A 23,435-nucleotide genomic window follows, 5' to 3' on the forward strand; every position below is an offset into this window, starting at 1 on the left:
CCACCTACTTTATATTGTTTAGTATGTGTTGGTTAGTCAATGTGCATGGTCAGTAACAGTGTACTGGTTAGTAAGTATGGATGCTGGTTAGTATATGTGGACGCCAGTTAGTAAATGTGGATGCAGGTCTGATACTTGATACTTTTACCCCAAATCAATAGGCATTTTCTTGATTTAAATGCAAGCCATTTACACAGTATTGTTCAAATATTCCTTTATTCAGTCTTTGAGATTTGGGCTTTGGAGTGCAAAATCAATATTTTTTTCCCCTCAAAACAAATGCAAGCTACTTTAAAAGTCTTGTAACAGATGTAATGTATATTTAATTTACATTGTTTGTTAGTTTTTTTTATTTATTTTTTCTTTCACTTTATTTTATGCTATGGACAATAGTATGTTGGACTGGACATTTTCCAAAAGTTCATTACCTACTTGACCTGAATCATTTTTTTAAATATGTAAAACACTAATACACAGCAAATAGTTTCCTGTCAGTATGGGTTAATTATTAAGATTATTATCTTAGCCCAAGTCAAGGACATTCTGTTCAATACATTTTATATTCTAATTAATACAAAGATTTTATTTTGTAAACATTAAAAACCTTCTAGAAGGTTAATTTCCATTATGTAATAGTTTTAACTAGAAGATGATAATTATGACAGAGGTCAAGAAGAGGACTATATGTTTTTTTCTTCTAGAAATCATTCATTCGTGTTTCAAGACCTTGTGGGTCAGAATTTTATCTATTCAAACTATTTATTCACTAGAAACACAAAGTGCCCATAAAAAATAACACTCTTGGAAACAAAAGACTTGAATTTATAGTGAAATTTTAAATAAGGATATACTCTTGGATTGTATTATTGTAATCTAACAAAAGACTGGTGGCACATCACCACTACAAGGGCTGACTCCAGGCACATCAACACTTCCAGTGTTGAATTTAATTTGAATTTCCACTAAAGTTTATTCCAAACTTTAATCATTAGGACTTGTGTCTGTAATTCTATGATTATTTGGAATTTAATTTGCAATACTGTTAAGTTCTATTGTTTTTAACATTCCCACTTTGTATTCTGAGGAAATAAATTATTTGTGGAATTGTTCAAGGCTTGTTGCTTCTCACTCTTTTCTGTTACTTGCTTTAAGACAATATAATTCAGTCTATGCTGGAAACCTCAAGTTAATGCACAGAAATGAAGTAAGTCTGGATGGAAAGATGGACCATAGAATATACTCCACAATATGGTGGGTATATACAAAAACCTTAAAAAATAATACTTACATCTCACTTTGCTGTACATATTATTAAGAATATTATGAGACAAATAAAAAACAGCATGTTGTCAAAGATTACACTTTATTATTATTGAAAATTATTACAAGTATAGTTGAATATTAGCAATATTTAAATCAGTCACCAAATCTATTTTTAATGATTATGTTCATTTACATCACAATAATTCATTACTATTTATTATTTATAGTTAATATCAGTACATATACATCTGTATTACACTATCCTGTTAGAGACATTTAATGTGGGGCCCTTATTGCATGGATGAACTGATTCAGCCAACTCATTCCTCGGAGATAATCCCGTTGTAAAAAAAAGGAAAATGCAAAGAAAGAACTGAAGATAAAAGAAAAGCATATTTTTGTTTGAGCATATTCAGTTCACAGCTTTTAATTCATCTATCCTAAATCAATGTCAGCCCTAGCGACTTCCACAATGGACAAATGGCAATCAAATGTTTCTGAATGCAGCAGAAATTGGGGGGAAAAAGTTAATAATGGCTGACAACTGTCTGAGAAATTTACGTATGAATCTAGCTTCAATCTTCTTACAACTGAAGGTTTCAGATTTCAAATCCAAGATTTCAGTCTCAGATCCAGAAATGTATCAAAATGTTTCAAACTCCATAAACTGACGTTTGCCTAATGTAAGTTATATCTTGGATGTAGCAAAGTATTACTTTGTGCTGTCATAAATGCTAGGTGATCTAGACACTAAGAGGAAGAGAGAAAGACAAAAGTGTAACACACAAAGGAAACATATGGTTTCATCTTGGGAGAGAAAAGTCTTACACCAGTAATTCATTCCAGATAAAGACACCTTACAATACCACTTCAACCATGAATTTAGTGGTTCCACTTCAATAATGTTAGCAAACAAAGCCATAGAAAGTTTGAAAAAAAATGTCAATTTTAGTTAAATCTGACCACCAACAATTACTGCAAATCTTCCTTAACAACAAACCATGAATTTATTTATATAATGAGAAATGTCTTTGCTATAAATACAAGACACACACAATTTATTACCAATTAAATGTTCAGCTAAACTGTGAAAATTGTTATGTACGAGTTCAGAGTACAGAGCTGGTAATATGCGTACTGCTGTTTTATGGCACAGTGAAAGTTTGAAGGTCATATTGCATAACATGGAACTGGAATAAAATGCCTTGCCCAAGGACATATAACAGTAGCTGATCCAATGCCGTCAACAGAAACGACCAAACCATTATTTGCTCATATTAGATAAGAATTTCACAGTAAATGTTGTAAACCCCGATCTGCTGTCATGTAATATGATGGGAGATCAAGGTCTATACTATTTGTTCTATGAATGCTTTTGGGCAACTAGCATAAACTAAGATCTGTCAGCATATAATGATGTAGAGGCAGATGGGTTTTTTCTCAATGATTTCAAGGCAATGGCATTTATCCTTATTTGCCAGTACATGATGTGATAGAATATCTGGGTGTACAGTGTTTGCAATTGGTTATGGATATGTACATGGATCAGTACAGTATTAGTACTTTCATGCAAGCCAAGTGTCAACAACTTTATCAATGTCAATGGAAATAAAAATAGTTCAAAGTGCACAGTCAGGACTGTTCTAGGAATAAATGTAATCAGTTGTTGGAAGGCACTTTTTCCACAGGCAAACCCTCTCCCTCCCCAAGAGGTTTTAAGTGGACTGGTCAACATACATTTACAGTATGGATTACCTTCGTCAGCTTTAGATGATTCAATTAAGTGCCTTTCACTCCAACCTACATTTAAATGCTGCATTAATTTATTAGATTAACAAGACTGATCTATAACAGTGAGCAGTCTGATCTAGTCAGTCAACTTTTCAACAAATCATGTAAGCTGTAACTTGAAATGCAAGCTACAGTGTGATACAGTCTTTTTTTAAATATGGCCTTCCTCTTTAAGAATTTTGCAAGGGATCTCCTTCACTGATGAAGCACAGATTTGACATAATTCTAGCAATTTGCATAGGATCTCTTCCACCTGCAAAAAAGTTTTTAAAATTTTCCAGATGAGAAAACGGATAATCTTTGATACCCTCACCAAATATAAGTCAATGCCTGTTGCAGCTTCTTATGTTTGTCTGAATGTCTTTCCACTGAAAAAGAAAAAAAACAAAACAAATAAATTAGATAATTTCAATGAGAAGACTTGTGAACACAGCATAATGAAGAACTTCCATTGTCCGGAAGTATTATATGCAAGATTTTTTCTCCAGGATGTAAAGAATTCTACCACCAGAAAGCATATGAACTTCACTTATTCAACCTATATTCCCAAATAATAAAACCCATGACTTCCCAACCATTATTATATGCTCATTTATTTTTTCTGTTAACTTTACATTGTCAGAATCGTTCAGTATTTTACAATATTGTACACCTTCATATTGTACTCACATGCAGGGCATGTGTGCTCAATAGTGTATTAGGAACTACTATGTAAACAAATCATGTACTCTCATGTAGCAGATGCTTTACGTTTTGGTTGATTAAATTTGTTTCTGAATGAACTGAAGCAGATGTTTCGTGGACTGCCACATAATGCTGCTTTGCCACATTCCGCATTAACATTTTTGATACAATGTTTCGGATTTTGGCGATAGATGCCAGATTTCATAAAATTGCTTGGTACCTACAAATAACATGCAAGTCATAAAGGCATAAACTGTCTCCTTTAGCTCGTAATAAAAATGGCAAAAAATCAGATTTACATTCAGAATTTCCTCAAAATGTACTTTCTTAGTTCTGCAAATCCGAATTACATGAGCCATGTCATACGTTGATTACACATTTTAAAATTGAACTGTAATTTCCATTATATTCCAAGTGCAATTACATCCTCCTTACTGCACTCAAAATGAAATAAACATTAAATTCAATAGTGTCTTTTTGATAATTGCAACTGAACCACTTCATATTTTTCCCACATTATGATTTTAAATAGTCAATGACAGAACAAACACACTTGCAGATGTGAACACGCTTCTCCCGCACTGCTTCAATCCGATGTATTTCATGTACAACTTGCACAGATGAATCCAGTCCATAATCATGAAATTTCGTAGAATCGACAAAATTATCAAAAAATTTTCATTCCAGATCAAATGGAAAACTTGTTGCAATGCACATTCATACACAATATGACTCCAAATTTCAATTTTAAGTAGACAAAAACGCCATTTTCTTTCAAAACTTATGTCTCGTGTCTAGTGTGTGACAAGTTCAAATTTATCTGGGCGGAGTTATGTGCACATTAATAATGTTGTTGTTGTGTAATGATGAATCTGCGCTTCTGTATTTAGTTTGGAATACGGCATACATTCATTTACGTTGTTTCTTGTAGTGTATTTTGTTTATGTAATTAAGCCTTTGGCAGAATAAGAAAATGAGCCTATAACAAAAAGGTTATTGCATTTGTATGGGAAAATATGAACTCGTTTTGTCAGATGGATATACTGCAGTCCCAAGGTTGTGCAGTATTCCATCCAAAAAAAGGAGTTCATATTTTCCAATACAAATGCAGTAACCTATAATTATAAAAATGCAACTTATTCCAGCCACCTATGACTTATTTACAGTTGTCATTAAATAAAAGGATGATGTACACTGATATTGCAATTGAGTATGGATATGTACATGGGTAAATACAGTATTTGCACTTTCATGTGATATGAGTGGGACTGACTTTATAACTATAAATTAAAATCCCAACTCATTTTCTGCCATGCAGCTATTTTACTGTGTCAACCTAGTATAAGCACCGATAAGGATGTCACAGTTTCAAAAGTGTTTGTCACTGATTTTGGCATATCTTGGCAAATTTGTCCACAAATTAAAGTTTACTGCCAATCAACTGCCATAATCATTCAAATGAATCACTAATAGTGTCTTGTAAAAACAGCAAGTAAACTGAACATAAACCTCATTCATTTAATTAGCGGCAGACTTCAAAAAAGGGTAAACCAGTCACTCTGAGCTTAGCTTCTGCTGAATACTGTGCATGTACACATTATTCCCAATGTTAACAAGGAGTACATCTCAAATGTCACTGCTGTCGGTAATTGCAAATATGATGATAAACAGATTTCTGAAATGTCCTGAAACTAGCATATACTTCCATAACAATAAACAAGGTATTCAGCCTTACTGAAAAATACTGTAGATAGGTATATTGCTGATGATGTTCAATTACCACAATTAGTTGAGCTACTCTGTACTTTATGGTTGCTGAGGATGCAAGTCAAGGAACTAGACAAGTTCATTTGTCTGGTGGCTGGTGCTGTATGATTGACTGTGGTTGTGGCCCATTGCAATCAGTTATATGGCCAAGCCTGGTCATGAATGAGGTTGAAATGGGGTACTAGATATTGACCCACATAGCAGGTCCATAATTCTGATATGCGAGAATGCAACTGTAGCTGTTATTGCTCTCCATCTCACTCGCAAGTTAATGATAAGGTTTTGAACCCTTGCATACAAACTGATGATGTTTTGTCCCTCAAGGTATGCTTTCTGAGCCTTCCCATTAGGTCTCACAGAACTGCTGTCCATGGACTTTTGTCCATTAATATGCAAGTCAAGGAATGATAACCAGCAGAAACTACACATGTAGAATGGTTGTCAGACTGCTCTTGCAAGACAAAACAGAACAGACAACATCTATTCATAGTGCAGCATGTGTCCTGCCTTATGAACCTGGAGTCTCCATGCATAGTTACACAAAATCAAAAATACCCGTAACATGGGGCACATTACCTCTACAGGTAAAGATTAAGATTGTCACTTTTAATAATTACTAAGTGGATGCTAAATAATCCATTCTAGTAATAAGTTACCTGAAAAAGGGCTAATTTTTTACTGACTCAACAAATAAAATCACTGAAGTGTTACTTATAATAAATACATTTACCAACTGGATGCCAAATAATTATTTCTAGTAGTATGATACCTGTAGGAAGGCCAATAATTGGCTGCCTATACAGGTAAAATCACTGAAACATTGCCTATAGCAAATATATGTATAAGCTGGATGCTAAACAAGTCAACCATGTATAGAAAACTTACATATCTGACAACAGCGGAAGCTATACAGTAATATACATGAGTTTTCTATAGTACACAGAAAACCTGCACATAAAAAGGCACAAAAGCATCATTATTAACACTTACACTTTTAGGACCAACCTTTTAAGTCATTTAGTGAAAATCCCATGTTGATATGACCATCTATTCAGAAAGAATAGTAATAAGATTCTCAAGATGGCCACAGAGCCAGCCATATTAGAGGTTTGACAAGAGAAACCATCTTCAGTTAAGACCAAAACTAGACCATGTGAGGAATATGTTTTACTGCAGTCCTCCAAAAAATGTAGATGAAGCAATAACAAACTTGTCTATGACCAGTTGAGCTAAAATTGATTGCAGTGACGCTCAAATTTAATTATGACATCTACATTTCATACATGCTTGTAAAAATTCCATTTGTCAAAGTTGGATTTTTTTAATTTAATCATGCTAAAAAGATTTTTTCTGGACAGACAGTAGGAATTATAGATGGATCAACTGGACCAAATAAAAATCTTACAATGCTCAACCAATACATACAATTCTGAAATCTGAACAATTTTCAAGGCTTAAATTGCCTTGTATCAATCAGGTTGGAACTGGCCAATTATGAAACAATATGTTTTTATACATCTGGTTGATTTTGATATTAAAGTAAATTTAGGTTCTATTGTCTAGCCATACTTGAACCAAAAATGTGTTCATGGAATACAGAGACCCATCCATAGTACCAGAAAACTGACCTAATAAAGGTGTAGCAGATGAAGACAGAAAAGGGTAACACTATATGCCTCTGCTACTGTCATGAATGGGAATACAAATTTAAAGGAATGTGGGCAACCGCGAATACAATGGAATTCCTTACGTTATTGTTTTCTTTTCTTTGTCCTTCTGCTCAGGTCTTGCTCTGTTTAGGACCTTCAGGAAATCTGATGTTTTAGCCCTCATTCTTGAATGTATGTAGGCCTGCAGGAAAATCAAGAACAATAATGTAATCACTAAGTACACAGCTGACCTCAACAAAGCTTTTAATCGACTCCATCAAAAACATTGTTTTATCATGTGGAAATATAGTCAGACTCAAGTGACCTTGACCTTTGACAAGTGACCCATGTGAAAGAGCATAAAAGTCATAAAACAAAATATAATGATTATTTATATATCAGAGCAGGGATATTATAATGAGAATTATTTTCTATATCAAAGCAGGGATATTATAATGAGAAAGAATTATATAGCACAGCTCAAGAATAGTATAATTGGACAGAATTTTCTTCTATATCAAAGTAGGGATACTATAAAAAGACAGCATGTTTCTATATCAAAGCATAGAAAGGTCACAGTGATCTGTTTAGGTTGTATGGGGCAGGTACTCAGAGATACATACTATTATCAAGCAGCATGATTCTAACAGGAGCAGAATCCAACAGATGAACATAAAACACAAAATTCAACTTACTAAAATAAACAAATAAAGGTCATAACAACCTGTTTTATGGTAAGAGTGCATTAGTAATAACAATGGATCATCTAAGCATAATTATTGGAAGAGTAGTATTATAGATATCTGTTTTTTAATATGGAGATGCTGCGTGAGTTTGAGTCTCCGATTTGGCCAATGTGGGTACGTGAGAAAGCATGCCAGTAGTTTCTCATAGGTCGGTGGTTCTTTCTGGGATTTTACCAGGTTCTTCCTCCACCATTAATACTGGCTGCCATGTATAGCCTACCATGTGCTGAAAAATGAGGTTAAACCCTACAACAACAACAAGTGTAGCCAAATAAGCAGTGCATGTGACCTCGAAATCAAGACATGTTGAGAGTTAGACAAAATGCTGTTTGCAAACTGGATAAGTAGTTTGGGGTTAAAGGGCAAATTGACAAAGATTGTAATAATATTCAACAGCGTGCTAGAAGTTGCTAGAATTGATATTTCACATGGAACACCATGTGTTATGCTTAGCTTAGAGCATGGAGTAAGACGTTTCCTTGGCCTGACATGATTCACTCTCACTTCAATGGACAACGAAGAGTTATATGTCAGTGGTGTTAAGAAGTTAGAAAATTAAACTCATTGGCAACCACTGGTTCTAATCATCTGGAAATTTAGCCACTTTAGGTATGCCCAATATGCTTCTGGTAGGGGACTGCAACTTTTGCTGGTGGGACTCCTGTTTTTTCCAAAATAGGAGTCATGGACTCCTAGTTTTAAAATCCTAGCGAGACCTCTGGACCTGTTTAACATTCAGGTAGTGGAAGTAAGATTTGAAATTTTCTTGGTTCATGTAATTTTTATTTATTGTCACATCTAGAAGCTGAAATGTTTGTACATGAGGCAGGCTCAAACAAGTGAGTGATTTTCTTTTGATTTAGTTAGCATCCTCACACTGATGCCCTTAATACATCAAATATTGACACTGCCTGCTAACTGCATGGAGCAAGGGGCATCTGGTCACATGTTTGGTTTACAAGTGGAATGATAATAATAACTGACAGGATCTAAGTTTAATTTTATCACTTTTTGTGGTAATGCTCTGCTTTCATAAATGGTAAAACTTTATGGACAGTGTTTCAAGTAAGAGATCATACATATACTTTACTTGACAGCATCACCTCCCTTTGATGTTGAGCATTTAGAAACTAGCCTTGACAGGTGTTTTATTTGTGCTCATGCAGGTGACAGTATTGTTTTAACAACTGAAGCGACTGCATTTTCTGCTGAAAAAGTTTTCTTCTTTTGCATTTGTTATCTTTGCAGAGGTTAAACCATGATTTGAAATGCCTACAAAATATGCAAATTTTGAAAGGGCAAATCTATACATTTATATACCAACAACAATATTTTTTATTTACAAAACCACAAAAAAGTAAAGCAAGGCTACAAACATAGACACCTGCAATCACATTTCATGATCCCAGTTTGAACAGGATCTGATAAGGAATCTTCAAACAAATAATTTATGCAAAATGAGTGAAACATGAAACATTACTTGTAGTAAACCACTTTTGTGACAAGGATGTATCCTGCTAAAAGAGTTTCATTCTCCTAAGTAGACAGTATCTAAATAGCATTCAAAACATGAAATATTGCTCACACTAATCCACTTTTGTGACATGGATGTATCTTGCCAAAAGGATTTCCTAAGTAGACAGTATCTAATCTAAATAGCATTCAAAACATGAAATATTGCTCATAGTAACCCACTTTTGTGATAAGGATGTATCCTGCCAAAAGGGTTTCCTAAGTAGTATCTAAATAGCATTCAAAACAAGAGACCCTTGAAGGGGCTGATGCTCTACTAGGCAAAAATAATTTCCAGGAACATCTCTCTAATAATCTTCAGCAATAACAAGAATTTCAAATTAGCAGCCTTAGTACACATAAAGAATTACAAAGTGGCACAATTTTCAATTCTGACAAAGCAAAAAACATTATTAGATTCTTTTTGGTGAAAATCATATTTCATAATGATCATCCATTCTGGGAGACAGCAAGATTTTTAAGATTGTCACTGTGATCTATGACCAGCAGAGCTAAAAATATATGTTCCTAGAAGGAAAAAATTACATGTTTTTTCAAGCCTTTTTCTTCATTCAAGAAGGTATTAAGAGTCCAACCCAGTACATAAAAAGTACATGAAGACAAAGAAGTGGAAATATTTTCCAAACTGAGGAAATCTTACTAAGACCCCTTTTCAAACAAATGACTACATAACTGTTAATGATCACAGTATGAGTTTTGATGACAATAAATTCAAAGAAAATAATAATAAGAAAGAAAACAACTCTGACCATGCCAGAGCAATCCATAAATTTAATTCAAAGAAAAACAGGCAAATCTTTCAGAAATTTCAATTTAACCAAGCCTGTTAAAATTGTATGTATAATAGATTTCCTTGCATATAAAGGCTTGTAAACTTATCTTTTACAGTTAATATTTTCTTGAGTCCTTCTCCCCTTTGACATGTTTTACTTGACATGGTCTGCTTTTATTAATATTGGGTATTCAGTAAAGCAAAAGTCAGAACAAATAAGAAATGTACTGTCAATTTTTCTAAATTTTAATTACTGTACCATACGAATGGAGACTACTTTTTACTCAATATCGCTCTCTCTCTCTCTCATTTTCTCTCTGTTCTGACAAAAGCCGGATCTAACAATAGTCTTCATAACTATTCAGAATACAGCCATCTCTAACAATGGTCTTCATAACTATTCTGACAAAAGCCATAGCTAACAATGGTCTTCATAACTATTCAGAAAAGAGCCATCTCTAACAATGGTCTTCATAACTATTCTGAAAAGAGCCATCTCTAACAATGGTCTTCATAACTATTCCAACAAAATCCATCTTCATAACTCTTCCAACAAAAACCATCTCCAACAATGGTATTCATTACCAAAGATCTATTTCATACAATTTTTCTTACCAAAGTTACATTTCCTTACCCTGAACACATTTTTTATTTCACCTTTCACATGCATTAAAACTTGGCAGAATAAATCTGAAAGACGACAAGTCAGTGATAATTTGAACATTTCAATATTGCATCTATGATGTCAAGAGAACAACAATACATGGGAATCATGTGAACTTAATTCTTAGGGTCTGATACATGAATCTATCCATGACAAAAGCTAGGGATAACTCTGTCCAGATGGTAAGAAAGAAGACTTGTCTTGTCACTGACTGACCTTGGAACACTTGATGTGATAGTGTAGATAATCCCTCAATGTGTGGATCAAGTTGATAGTGTTGTCTCGAGCACTGGCACTGGTATGTCTAGGAAACAGCACTGCAAAGAAGAAAGAATGCTTATATACTGAAGGTAGGCTTTCAAACTTCAAGAGTATCTCTACTTGTTTCTAGGCAAAGAAACAATAACAATAACAGCATAAGGAACTGATTCATCATAATTGGGTAACAATAGATTGTAATCAGAAATATTGCCTGTATATTTTTGTGGATAATATCCTTTTCACATATTTGTAATATTTAAACTTATTATATCCATAAAGTAAAGTTATTTACCAGCAAATTTATTACAAGCCATGTTGTTGGCATTGGGTTGTACATCCTATTTATCGAATATTTTGCTTTCCTGAAAGATTTCAGTTCAGTTAGATTGATTAAAATAGCAATAATATATATTTTAATTTGGAAAATTATAAGAGAATGCTAGGTTCTCTGACTTATCCAACCAATCACACAACTAGTAACTAAAATCATCTAGAGAAACAAAGACAGAGAGTATTTTTTAAGACGTTGAATATAATTGTGATAATCAAATTATACATATGATGCACTGTGCTCAACTCATAAGCACTTTACAATGAAATAACAGTATCTCAGCTGCTAGGGCATCAGAGTTGTAATCTAATGGTAACAGGTTCCATACCTGCATAGACTAAATTGGCTGCCTCAATGTGTGCCTGGGTAAGTTCCTATTTCCTTGGCATTCTACAGCCAAAAATGTGTGTGTGTAATTTGGATTTTTAATGTAGCTTTACACCTTTTTAGTCATATCGCTATGTCTGTCTGTAGTGTGGCAGTTTATAGTGAAGTCTAGTACTGGGGTATCAATGCAGCTGACATGTAGCATGAGGTTCCACCTAGTCACATTATCCTGACACCAGGCTGACCAGTCATGACACTTATCCCTTAATGTTGAGCTGCTTGTACCATTTTTATAAGTCTATGGCATGACTCAGCCAGGGTTTCAACCCTTGACCTCCTGCATCTGAGGTGGACACTCTAACCACTTAGGCCACTGAAGCCAATAAAATACCATGAAATACAAGAAATACAAACACAAAATAATAAAACTACATTAATTTACATTCAGTATTCACCAGATATTACATTAAACATCATTTATAAGCACTCTATATTAAAGAGCATGTTCGTTAAATTTCATAAATCTGCAGTCCATATCAAACTACAAGTTACATTAAACTTCCACTACTCAGTACCATATATCAACTAGCATTTCAGGACTCAGCATGTTACACTAAAGTTCACTAGATGACATTCTTGATTTGAAAGCATTCTAGAGTAAACTTCACTTGTCAACAATCAAAGATATTTAAACCAACCTATTCAGCACTTTACACAAGCATTAAAGTAACATAGTCAAACCCCATCAAGAACAATGCCTATCCCTTTCTTACCAAATGTGATGTATCCAATGTTATCCCCCACCCTGGCATCTGTATTCTGAAGTTCCTGGGGTGGATCTTTGTGACTGAATAAAACTTGAGGGGCCTGCTGGTACTTTCTCCTGCCTTCTTTAAACTCCTGAAATTAAATCCATTATTCAGCTTTAAAAATATTTTGTAAAAATTGACCAGATTCACCTGATAGAGAGTACTGATTACTATTCTGACATGAAAACAACAGAATAATGTAGGAAAAAAGTCTTTAAATACCTGTGATAAAATGCAGATATCTAACTACAATATCGAATAATTGGAATTTTAATGTCATCCCAAACCAGCCAATCAGGCAACCCAAACCACCTTTAATTTAAAATTAAGACAAGAGTCCAATGTGGGCCTGATATTGCTCAACATTCCACAATACGCACAATAACCAAATACAAGATTAGTCAAGAAATCCAACCACAGGCTGATTTGCCTTTTAACCCATGATAGGTTTAAATACTGTCATGACATTATGATGCAATGTTATACAAAAGTGTGATTTCTTTATATTAATTCAATGTCACTGCACTCTCTGACAATATATTGTGGTTTTAATTAATAAAATCAGTGATTTCTGCCATGTGAAAAACAAGAATCTCAGTTGTTTTCAAAATGAAATCTATACAACTATTTGAAAAATTTCATTTAAGAGAAGAAAAGTTTCACATCAGACTGAACAAGAGACAAAACTGTTATGATTGTTATATAATGCATAGCTATACAGAAATGTACAATATGCACAAACTCCTATACAAACCTGCATGAACACTTTGCCAATTACTATGTCATCATCGTCCTTGAATATTGTACTGAATATTACTGTTACTCTATCCTTTTGCGCATCCACGTACCTAAAATATGGGCAAAAATTAAATGTGAAACTGAAATCTTAAAGATCAAAATTTTTCTTCTCTGTAAATTGTAAATTATCTAAATTTATCCAAAAGAATTGTAAGCAATTTGCTCGTGTAAAACAGCAAATATATCCACACCTTCTTGTTTCTATCAGATAGCAGCAATGAGCCTACAGTATAAAAAAAAAGAAGAAAAAAAGGGTGCACAAATCTTCTGAAAATAGTCAGCACAACGACTAGTCAACATGAATATCCTTGAATGTGATGCATCATTGCATGATCACTAGACTATGTATTAAAATTTCACAACAGTCCAACAAAACCTGCAAGAGTAGTTGGATTCACAAGATACAATTACACACTGTAGCCAGCTATTAGCATATATATTCACATATAAGTTGAGTCAAATATCCTGATTTGCCATAGAATAATGTACCTGCAGATCAGGGTCTATGATTACTCCCAACAAACTGCACAGATCCAGATCTGCCAGTGCATACTGTGCTGGCAGACCCAGTCTGTGCAGTTTGTGGCTGGACTATTTCATAAGCAAGTACATATGGTAAGTCAAAAAGGTCGATAACTCTTACAAATTTTATGGGAGCAGAAAGATTCATAAATGTGTGCATCTTTTAAATAATAACCAGTAAACATTTACCAACACTGACTGAAATCATTAAAATACTGCAAGATAAACTTCATTCAGAAGATTTTGTCTTGTCAAACACAGCATTCTGCTGCATGACAAACAAGGCCATAACTTTTTTTTAAATTGCAGCTGCAAGGTGATTGTTGACATGCACATCATCTGATGATAATCATAATATTTCCCACATTTTATAGCAATCAATTAAAATGTGTGAAACTAGGTGTGCTAAGAAGATTCATTCATACATCGCATTCATCTGCAAGTCAAGGCCAATAACTCTTAAATACTGTGGAAAGAGTGATCTGATGTTGATCATGAAAAGACAAATTGTATTTAAAAAAATGCTGAGTGTTGAAACCATCTCTGACATTCTTGAGCTAAAAGATTTTCAAATTAGCCAGTTACAACCAAATCAGCACCATTTTCAATTAGAAGCCAAAAAGATGCTATTGGTTAAAACCCCATGCCAATATGTCCATCCATTTAGGAGAATTAGTTTATAATGCCAACATTACTGGATTTCTGTGAGGCACCCTTTTCCATAGGACCAACTAGATATTGTAAGAAGTCTTTTGGTGAAAACCCCCATGTCAACAAAATGTCAATTCTTCTGGAGAAGTTGCAAGATTTTCAGGCTGACTGCCACGATAGCCATACTGGATGTCAGGTCATTATCATTTTCAGTCAAGACCAACTATACATCATAAGAAGTCTTTCAGTGAAAACCCATGTAATATGACTTTCTATAGTAGTAGCAACAAAATAATTTTAAAGATGGTTGCCATGGCAGCTGTATTTCTATTCAGAATGACACCATTTTTATTCAGAACTCACTAGATATGATTACTAGTCCCCATGTCAATATGACTTTCCATTTAGAAGAAGCAGCAATAACAAGATTTTCAAAATGGCTGATATGGTGACCACACTGGATATCAGACTGAATAATAAATAGATATCATAAGAAGTTTTCTGGTTTGTGGTGGTTGAGGTTTTGTTGGTTTAACACCATTTTTCAGCACTTCATAGGGTATATATGGTAGCCAGTATATTTGGTGAATGATGAAACCAGAAACGTGGTAAGCTAATGCAAGCTTTTTCACATACCCAAGTGCCAAGTCAAGACTTGAACCCATGTAAACATAGGTCAGTGATTTGTGAAAACAAGTGCCTTAGACCACTTGGCCTCCTGGGGCTCCCAAGAAGTCTTCTAATAAAAGCCCAATGTTGATATGACTTTCCATCCAGGAGAACTAGTGCTACAATTTTCAAGATGGCAATTGTGGTGGCCATATTAGATATAGTCAAAATGTTTATTAAGACCAAACATAAGAAGATTTCTGGTGAAAACCTTATGCTGATGACTTTCCATTCAGTAGCAATAACAAGATTTTCCAGATGGCTGCTGTGGTAACCATACAGTATGTCAGATCATCACCATTTTATTTAGGACCAACAAGACATCATAATGAAATCTTTTAGTGAAAGTTCCTTGTCAATATGACCATCTTTTCAGGTGGATTAGTGGTAAGGTTTTTAAGATGGCTCATGTGGTGGCCATATTTGATGTCTGAGCAGTACCATTTTCATTTACAACCAATGAGACAATGAGGTGAATGTATGCATTAAATTTCATGGGAATCCATCAAGAAGTTTATCACAAGCCGCAGAAAAAAGCTTACAGATGGATGCTGGATGATGGACAAGAGTCCATCCCATATGCTCTTCTGGTTTATTACCATCAGAACTAAATACTGCAGGAGCAAAGTGATTTGTTGATTTGCACATTATCAGGCGATAACCAAAATAGTGATCAAGTTTCCATGGCAATCCATCTGCAGGACTAACTGCATTAGGGTAAAAGACAAAAAGGCAATAACTAAAGCAAAAACTATAGGAGTCAACAACTGGTCAAAATGCACAACTTCAAGTAATGACCATAACATTTCCCATGTTTCATGGCAATCCATTAAAACGCTACAGTCCTAATTGTACTAGCAAGGATTAATGGTACTAGTGAGATTTGAGATTGTGTGCCAGACAGAAGGACAGATGGATAGACATAATTACTATATACCCCCACCTCTATAGAAGGGTATAATAAAGGCAATAAGCAAATAAATCCAGTCACTGTCTAATATTAGCTTACATCATATAAATAATCTTAAAACAATTATACCATAAGTCATCCCATCTTCCCCTTGCTTCCCCATACAGTAGTCCCCCTCTTGAATGGCCCCCCTGACCAGCGGCCACCCGCTCCTTACGGCCAGAATCCGTTGGCACCGATAAGTTTGTGTTCAAAAGTACCCCTCGCGAAAGGCCACCCGGCTAACGCGACCAGCAAATTAGTGCAAAATTATAAAATTTACCCCTCACAAGCAGCCGCATTTTATATGAATATGTATCCAGAACCAGTATTTTATTCATAATGTGTGTTAAGTAATCCGATTTCTGTTTCCCGATGTCATGTTTTTGTTACTGAAAGAAGTGTTGAGTAAAGTACATTTACCACTAAGGTTAATATTATATCATTTACGCCTCACGAGAAGCCAAATTTATTCCATAAAAACCAAGAAAGACTCAAATTTTAATCCATACAAAAGGGTACGTACATGTAATCCAATTAGCCTTACTGCTGTGTTATCATAAGATTTCCGGTTTCGTCACTCTGATAATTGTTAAGATTACAATTATCAAACAGTAGTAACAGCTGAGAAGTGGCAGTATCGATGTACAATACCCAAGTCAGCAGGAAATGGTTTAATAGCCTTTATGGCTTCCCTTAGCAAGATGTTGAGCTTGTTCACTTTGGTAATCAGTGGCTATTACTACTGACAATAATTGTCAAAATTACGAATCTTAGCGGCCGCGAGGTCAAATCTGCGTGATGTTAATGGTACATATCGAAGCCGTTTTGGCTTCTTTCACTTAGTTTCAAGAAATGTATAAAAACAATAGGGTACCAGACTGTGACTAACGAATCACGTGACAAGATCACTTCCTTTAAAAACACACGGCAATTTGTTTAGATGCATACAAAATTGTTTTATCAGTATTGTAGTTGGCAACATGAATAACTTACTGCAAAAAGATCAACATGTCATCGAGGAAAATAAAAATTCTCAGTTTAGAGGAGAACGTGAAAGTAATTCAACTGATGGGGGGGGGGGGCGTCGAGGATCCTTGCAGAAAACTAATGTCGGGAAGACTCAGATAAACAATATCGTGAAAGATAATGAAACAATTCTGCAGAAATGGAAAGGTGAAATGGACAGAGAAAGGAAGATTGTTTGAGCCAGGAGACGTTTGTATCCTGATTTGAAAGACAAGAAAAAGCAAAAAGTTTGTCGGTTGAATTGGGATATGACGACTTTACCGCAACTTGTGGCGCAAGTAACAGATGGTTGTACAGATTTCAAGTGTGACACAATATCAAGTGTTCTGTCATTAGCGGCGAATCAGCTGATGTTAATAATGAAGTTGTCGAAGACTGGAACAAAAGACTACACAATATATGCAGGGGATATGACAGCAAGGATATTTTTAATGTGATGAGACTGGTTTGTTTTTTAGACTGTTACCAACAAAGTGACAGATGATGTGAACTGTAACATAATTATAAAGACAGTTTTAAAACTATATCAATGGTTATTCATAGCATTCTTTTGAAAATGATGACAAAGTTTGTTTTACATTTATTTCACATCATGCATGTGATTTTTTAATTAAAATATTAAATATTTAAAATTAAATGTACTTGTGACTTTTTTCATATGTATTTACTATTCGCCTTTGTCATCCCCCTCTAGAAAGCCCACCCGCATTATAAGGCCACTTCCCTGCTGCATTAGAGGTGGCCTTATAAGAGGGGGACTACTGTATATCCCTATAAAGCAACTTATGCTTTCAAATATATTTTTGCTAAGTGGGAGGGAGTCAAGGATGCTTCCAGATGTATTATTGTTAATTGGGCGAGCATCAAGGATGCATTATTGTTAACTGGGAGAGCATCAAGGATGCTTCCAGATGTATTATTGTTAAATGGGAGAGCATCAAGGATGCTTCCAGATGTATTACTGTTAATTGTGGGTTCAAGGTTGCTTCCAGATACATTATTGTTAACTGGGAGAGCATCAAGGATGCTTGAACACATTACACCATAATAAACTGAATAAACTTCTGTCTACTTGCCTGCATCTACTGTCTACTTGTCTGCCTCTACTGTCTACTTGCCTGCATCTACTGTCTACTTGTCTGCATCTACCTATCTCCCCCAAACAGAAGAGCCTCTGTTTGAAGAAACAGTCATCTCTTTTTGCTTTAAACTTTATTACCAAGTATTAGCACAAAACTGACAAAGATTCCAATCCTTCTGAAAGATTTACAAAAATTACTCTTCTCTAATGGTAAATCACACAGCCTAACATCCTGGATGAAGTTGGGCAAGTAAGTCACTTGTCCAGGACAAGTGCTTTTTCTTATTTTAAAAATAGTTGGGCAAGTGCTTATTTTCATGCAACAATCAATTTATTAACTTTTATCTGGACATTTACACCTTCAAGGCTTACTAAAGGCTCAATTCTACCCCTCTATGTGTGTTTATTTATATCATGTATTGACTGGTAATACTATGTCCGAGTGCAAGGCAACTATTTCTCCAAAAAGATATAAGCCAGACTTTGTGGCAACAAAAAATTGTAAAATATAACCCTATTTTGAGATTGGAAAATGTTCAGCATTGGGTAGATAAATATCCCTGGCTTCAATTCGTTGATTCAGAAGGAAAACTGCTTTGCTGTTATTGCAAAACAATGCCCCACATTTGCACAGGTTGGAAATTCAACCAGTGTATTTGTCAATGGAACTGAACCAATCACATCTCATGACAGTTCAAATTATATGCATGACAATAGCCAGAAAATCCCTGAAGTTTAATCTGCTGACATGTCACACAAAAGGCCTTCTCATAACAAAATCAGACTAACATTAAAACAAAACATGAGAGCTTTCTTTAACACAGCCCAATGTCTAGCCCATTATGGTAAACCATTTTCTTAATACGGAAATTCTTTGTGTACCCCAGAGGAATGGTACTGAACTTGGTGTTAATTATAACAACATGATCATGGCAAGAGACTTCATTTTACCAAGTGTATGAAAAAGATCTGCTCAACCCTGGAGTGAACATAATTCTTTTAAAAATAATTTTTCATCCTTACATTGTTTCATCATCTCTATAATGGATCACAGCTCTTTTGTGACCACCTTCTCCTTTTGCTTGAAATTCAAAATATTTTTCAAACACAGAACCAAAGCAGTTTCTTTTCAATAGACCAATCTTCTTCACAGTTTCCTCCCAGTTGGAAGGTATGTTTTCTAGGTCTATCACCACTGAGGCATTGTACCCTGTAAAAGATTTAAAAATTAGTTGAAATAATTCAGTATAAAAAAAGCAGCATAAGGGAGAGATATTTCAGAACATTAATCATGGTGGTTTCATACTCTAATCAAGTGATCATTAAACTTAATGGTGGTTTCATATTCTAATCAAGTGATTATTAGGCTTAATGGTGGTTTCATATTCCAATCAAGTGATTCTTAGACTTAAGGGTGGTTTCATATTCTAATCAAGTGATCATTAGGCTTATTGGTGGTTTCATATTCTAATCAAGTGATTATTAGGCTTAATGGTGGTTTCATATTCCAATCAAGTGATTATTAGGCTTAATGGTGGTTTCATATTCTAATCAAGTGATCATTAGGCTTAATGGTGGTTTCATATTCCAATCAAGTGATTATTAGACTTAAGGGTGGTTTCATATTCTAATCAAGTGATCATTAGGCTTAATGGTGGTTTCATATTCCAATCAAGTGATTATTAGACTTAATGGTGGTTTCATATTCCAATCAAGTGATTATTAGACTTAATGGTGGTTTCATATTCCAATCAAGTGATTATTAGACTTAATGGTGGTTTCATATTCTAATCAAGTGATTATTAGACTTAATGTTGGTTTCATATTCTAATCAATTGATTATTAGGCTTTATGGTGGTTTCATATTCCAATCAAGTGATTATTAGACTTAATGGTGGTTTCATATTCCAATCAAGTGATTATTAGACTTAATAGTGGTTTCATACTCTAATCAAGTGATTATTAGGCTTAATGGTTGTCTCATATTCCAATCAAGTGATTATTAGACTTAATGGTGGTTTCATATTCCAATCAAGTGATCATTAGGCTAATGGTGGTTTCATATTCTAATCAAGTGATCATTAGGCTTAATGGTGGTTTCATATTCCAATCAAGTGACTATTAGGCTTAAGGGTGGTTTCATATTCCAATCAAGTGATCATTAGGCTTAATGGTGGTTTCATATTCTAATCAAGTGATTATTAGGCTTAAGGGTGGTTTCATATTCTAATCAAGTGATTATTAGGCTTAAGGGTGGTTTCATATTCCAATCAAGTGATCATTAGGCTTAATGGTGGTCTCATATTCCAATCAAGTGATTATTAGGCTTAATGGTGGTTTCATATTCTAATCAAGTGATCATTAGGCTAATGGTGGTTTCATATTCCAATCAAGTGATTATTAGGCTAATGGTGGTTTCATATTCTAATCAAGTGATTATTAGGCTAATGGTGGTTTCATATTCCAATCAAGTGATTATTAGACTTAAGGGTGGTTTCATATTCCAATCAAGTGATCATTAAGCTTAATGGTGGTTTCATATTCTAATCAAGTGATTATTAGACTTAATGGTGGTTTCATATTCTAATCAAGTGATCATTAGGCTTAATGGTGGTTTCATATTCTAATCAGGTGATTATTAGGCTTAAGGGTGGTTTCATATTCCAATCAAGTGATTATTAGGCTTAATGTTGGTTTCATATTCCAATCAAGTGATTATTAGACTTAATGGTGGTTTCATATTCCAATCAAGTGATCATTAGGCTAATGGTGGTTTCATATTCTAATCAAGTGATCATTAGGCTTAATGGTGGTTTCATATTCTAATCAAGTGATTATTAGGCTTAATGGTGGTTTCATATTCCAATCAAGTGATTATTAGGCTAATGGTGGTTTCATATTCTAATCAAGTGATTATTAGGCTTAATGGTGGTTTCATATTCTAATCAAGTGATTATTAGGCTAATGGTGGTTTCATATTCCAATCAAGTGATTATTAGGCTAATGGTGGTTTCATATTCTAATCAAGTGATCATTAGGCTTAATGGTGGTTTCATATTCTAATCAAGTGATTATTAGGCTAATGGTGGTTTCATATTCCAATCAAGTGATCATTAGGCTTAATGGTGGTTTCATATTCCAACCAAGTGATTATTAGGCTTAATGGTGGTTTCATATTCTAATCAAGTGATTATTAGGCTAATGGTGGTTTCATATTCTAAGCAAGTGATTATTAGGCTAATAGTGGTTTTATATTCCAATCAAGTGATCATTAGGCTTAATGGTGGTTTCATATTCTAATCAAGTGATTATTAGGCTTAATGGTGGACTCATATTCTAATCAAGTGATTATTAGGCTAATGGTGGTTTCATATTCTAATCAAGTGATTATTAGACTTAATGGTGGTTTCATATTCTAATCAAGTGATTCTTAGGCTAATGGTGGTTTCATATTCTAATCAAGTGATCATTAGGCTAATGGTGGTTTCATATTCCAATCAAGTGATTATTAGGCCTAATAGTGGTCTCATATTCTAATCAAGTGATTATTAGACTTAATGTTGGTATCATATTCTAATCAAGTGATTATTAGGCTTAAGGGTGGTTTCATATTCTAATCAAGTGATCGTTAGGCTTGATGTTGGTTTCATATTCCAATCAAGTGATTATTAGGCTAATGGTGGTTTCATACTCTAATCAAGTGATTATTAGGCTTAATGGTGGTTTCATATTCTAATCAAGTGATCATTAGGCTTAATGTTGGTTTCATATTCTAATCAAGTGATCATTAGGCTTAATGGTGGTTTCATATTCCAATCAAAAGATTATTAGACTTAATGGTGGTTTCATATTCTAATCAATTGATTATTAGGCTTAAGGGTGGTTTCATATTCTAATCAAGTGATCATTAGGCTTGATGTTGGTTTCATATTCCAATCAAGTGATTATTAGGCTAATGGTGGTTTCATATTCTAATCAAGTGATTATTAGGCTTAATGGTGGTTTCATATTCCAATCAAAAGATTATTAGACTTAATGGTGGTTTCATATTCTAATCAAGTGATCATTAGGCTTATTGGTGGTTTCATATTCTAATCAAGTGATTATTAGGCTTAATGGTGGTTTCATATTCTAATCAATTGATTATTAGGCTTAAGGGTGGTTTCATATTCTAATCAAGTGATCATTAGGCTTGATGTTGGTTTCATATTCCAATCAAGTGATTATTAGGCTAATGGTGGTTTCATATTCTAATCAAGTGATTATTAGGCTTAATGGTGGTTTCATATTCTAATCAAGTGATTATTAGGCTTAATGGTGGTTTCATATTCTAATCAAGTGATCATTAGGCTTAATGTTGGTTTCATATTCTAATCAAGTGATTATTAGGCTAATGGTGGTTTCATATTCTAATCAAGTGATTATTAGGCTTAATGGTGGTTTCATATTCCAATCAAAAGATTATTAGACTTAATGGTGGTTTCATATTCTAATCAAGTGATCATTAGGCTTATTGGTGGTTTCATATTCTAATTAAGTGATTATTAGGCTTAATGGTGGTTTCATATTCTAAACAAGTGATTATTAGGCTAATGGTGGTTTCATATTCTAATCAAGTGATCATTAGGCTTAATGTTGGTTTCATATTCTAATCAAGTGATTATTAGGCTAATGGTGGTTTCATATTCTAATCAAGTGATTATTAGGCTTAATGGTGGTTTCATATTCCAATCAAAAGATTATTAGACTTAATGGTGGTTTCATATTCTAATCAAGTGATCATTAGGCTTATTGGTGGTTTCATATTCTAATCAAGTGATTATTAGGCTTAATGGTGGTTTCATATTCTAATCAATTGATTATTAGGCTTAAGGGTGGTTTCATATTCTAATCAAGTGATTATTAGGCTTAATGGTGGTTTCATATTCTAATCAAGTGATTATTAGGCTAATGGTGGTTTCATATTCTAATCAAGTGATTATTAGGCTTAATGGTGGTTTCATATTCCAATCAAAAGATTATTAGGCTTAATGGTGGTTTCATATTCCAATCAAGTGATCATTAGGCTTAATGGTGGTTTCATATTCCAATCAAGTGATTATTAGGCTTAATGGTGGTTTCATATTCTAATCAAGTGAT

General features: G+C 34.1%; 1 protein-coding gene across 1 annotated transcript in view; it reads right to left on the reverse strand.

Annotated features, from left to right (window-relative positions):
• Positions 1-1,346: 1,346 nt before the first annotated feature.
• The window catches only part of LOC149776320 (putative actin-related protein 2/3 complex subunit 2), a 35,157-nt gene continuing 13,068 nt past the window's right edge, over positions 1,347-23,435 (reverse strand). The window contains exons 6-11 of the mRNA XM_089942806.1: positions 19,320-19,506; positions 13,352-13,445; positions 12,562-12,688; positions 11,086-11,186; positions 7,256-7,356; positions 1,347-3,422 (exon numbers count right to left, since the gene is read on the reverse strand). Of these exons, the coding sequence (XP_089798932.1) occupies positions 3,398-3,422; positions 7,256-7,356; positions 11,086-11,186; positions 12,562-12,688; positions 13,352-13,445; positions 19,320-19,506 (635 nt within the window). The 3' untranslated portion in view covers positions 1,347-3,397. The remainder of the gene's footprint in view (positions 3,423-7,255; positions 7,357-11,085; positions 11,187-12,561; positions 12,689-13,351; positions 13,446-19,319; positions 19,507-23,435) is intronic.

This window comes from Sinohyriopsis cumingii, chromosome 18, assembly GCF_028554795.1.
Source record: "Sinohyriopsis cumingii isolate HCF-2022 chromosome 18, ASM2855479v2, whole genome shotgun sequence".
Lineage (NCBI taxonomy): Eukaryota > Metazoa > Mollusca > Bivalvia > Unionida > Unionidae > Sinohyriopsis > Sinohyriopsis cumingii.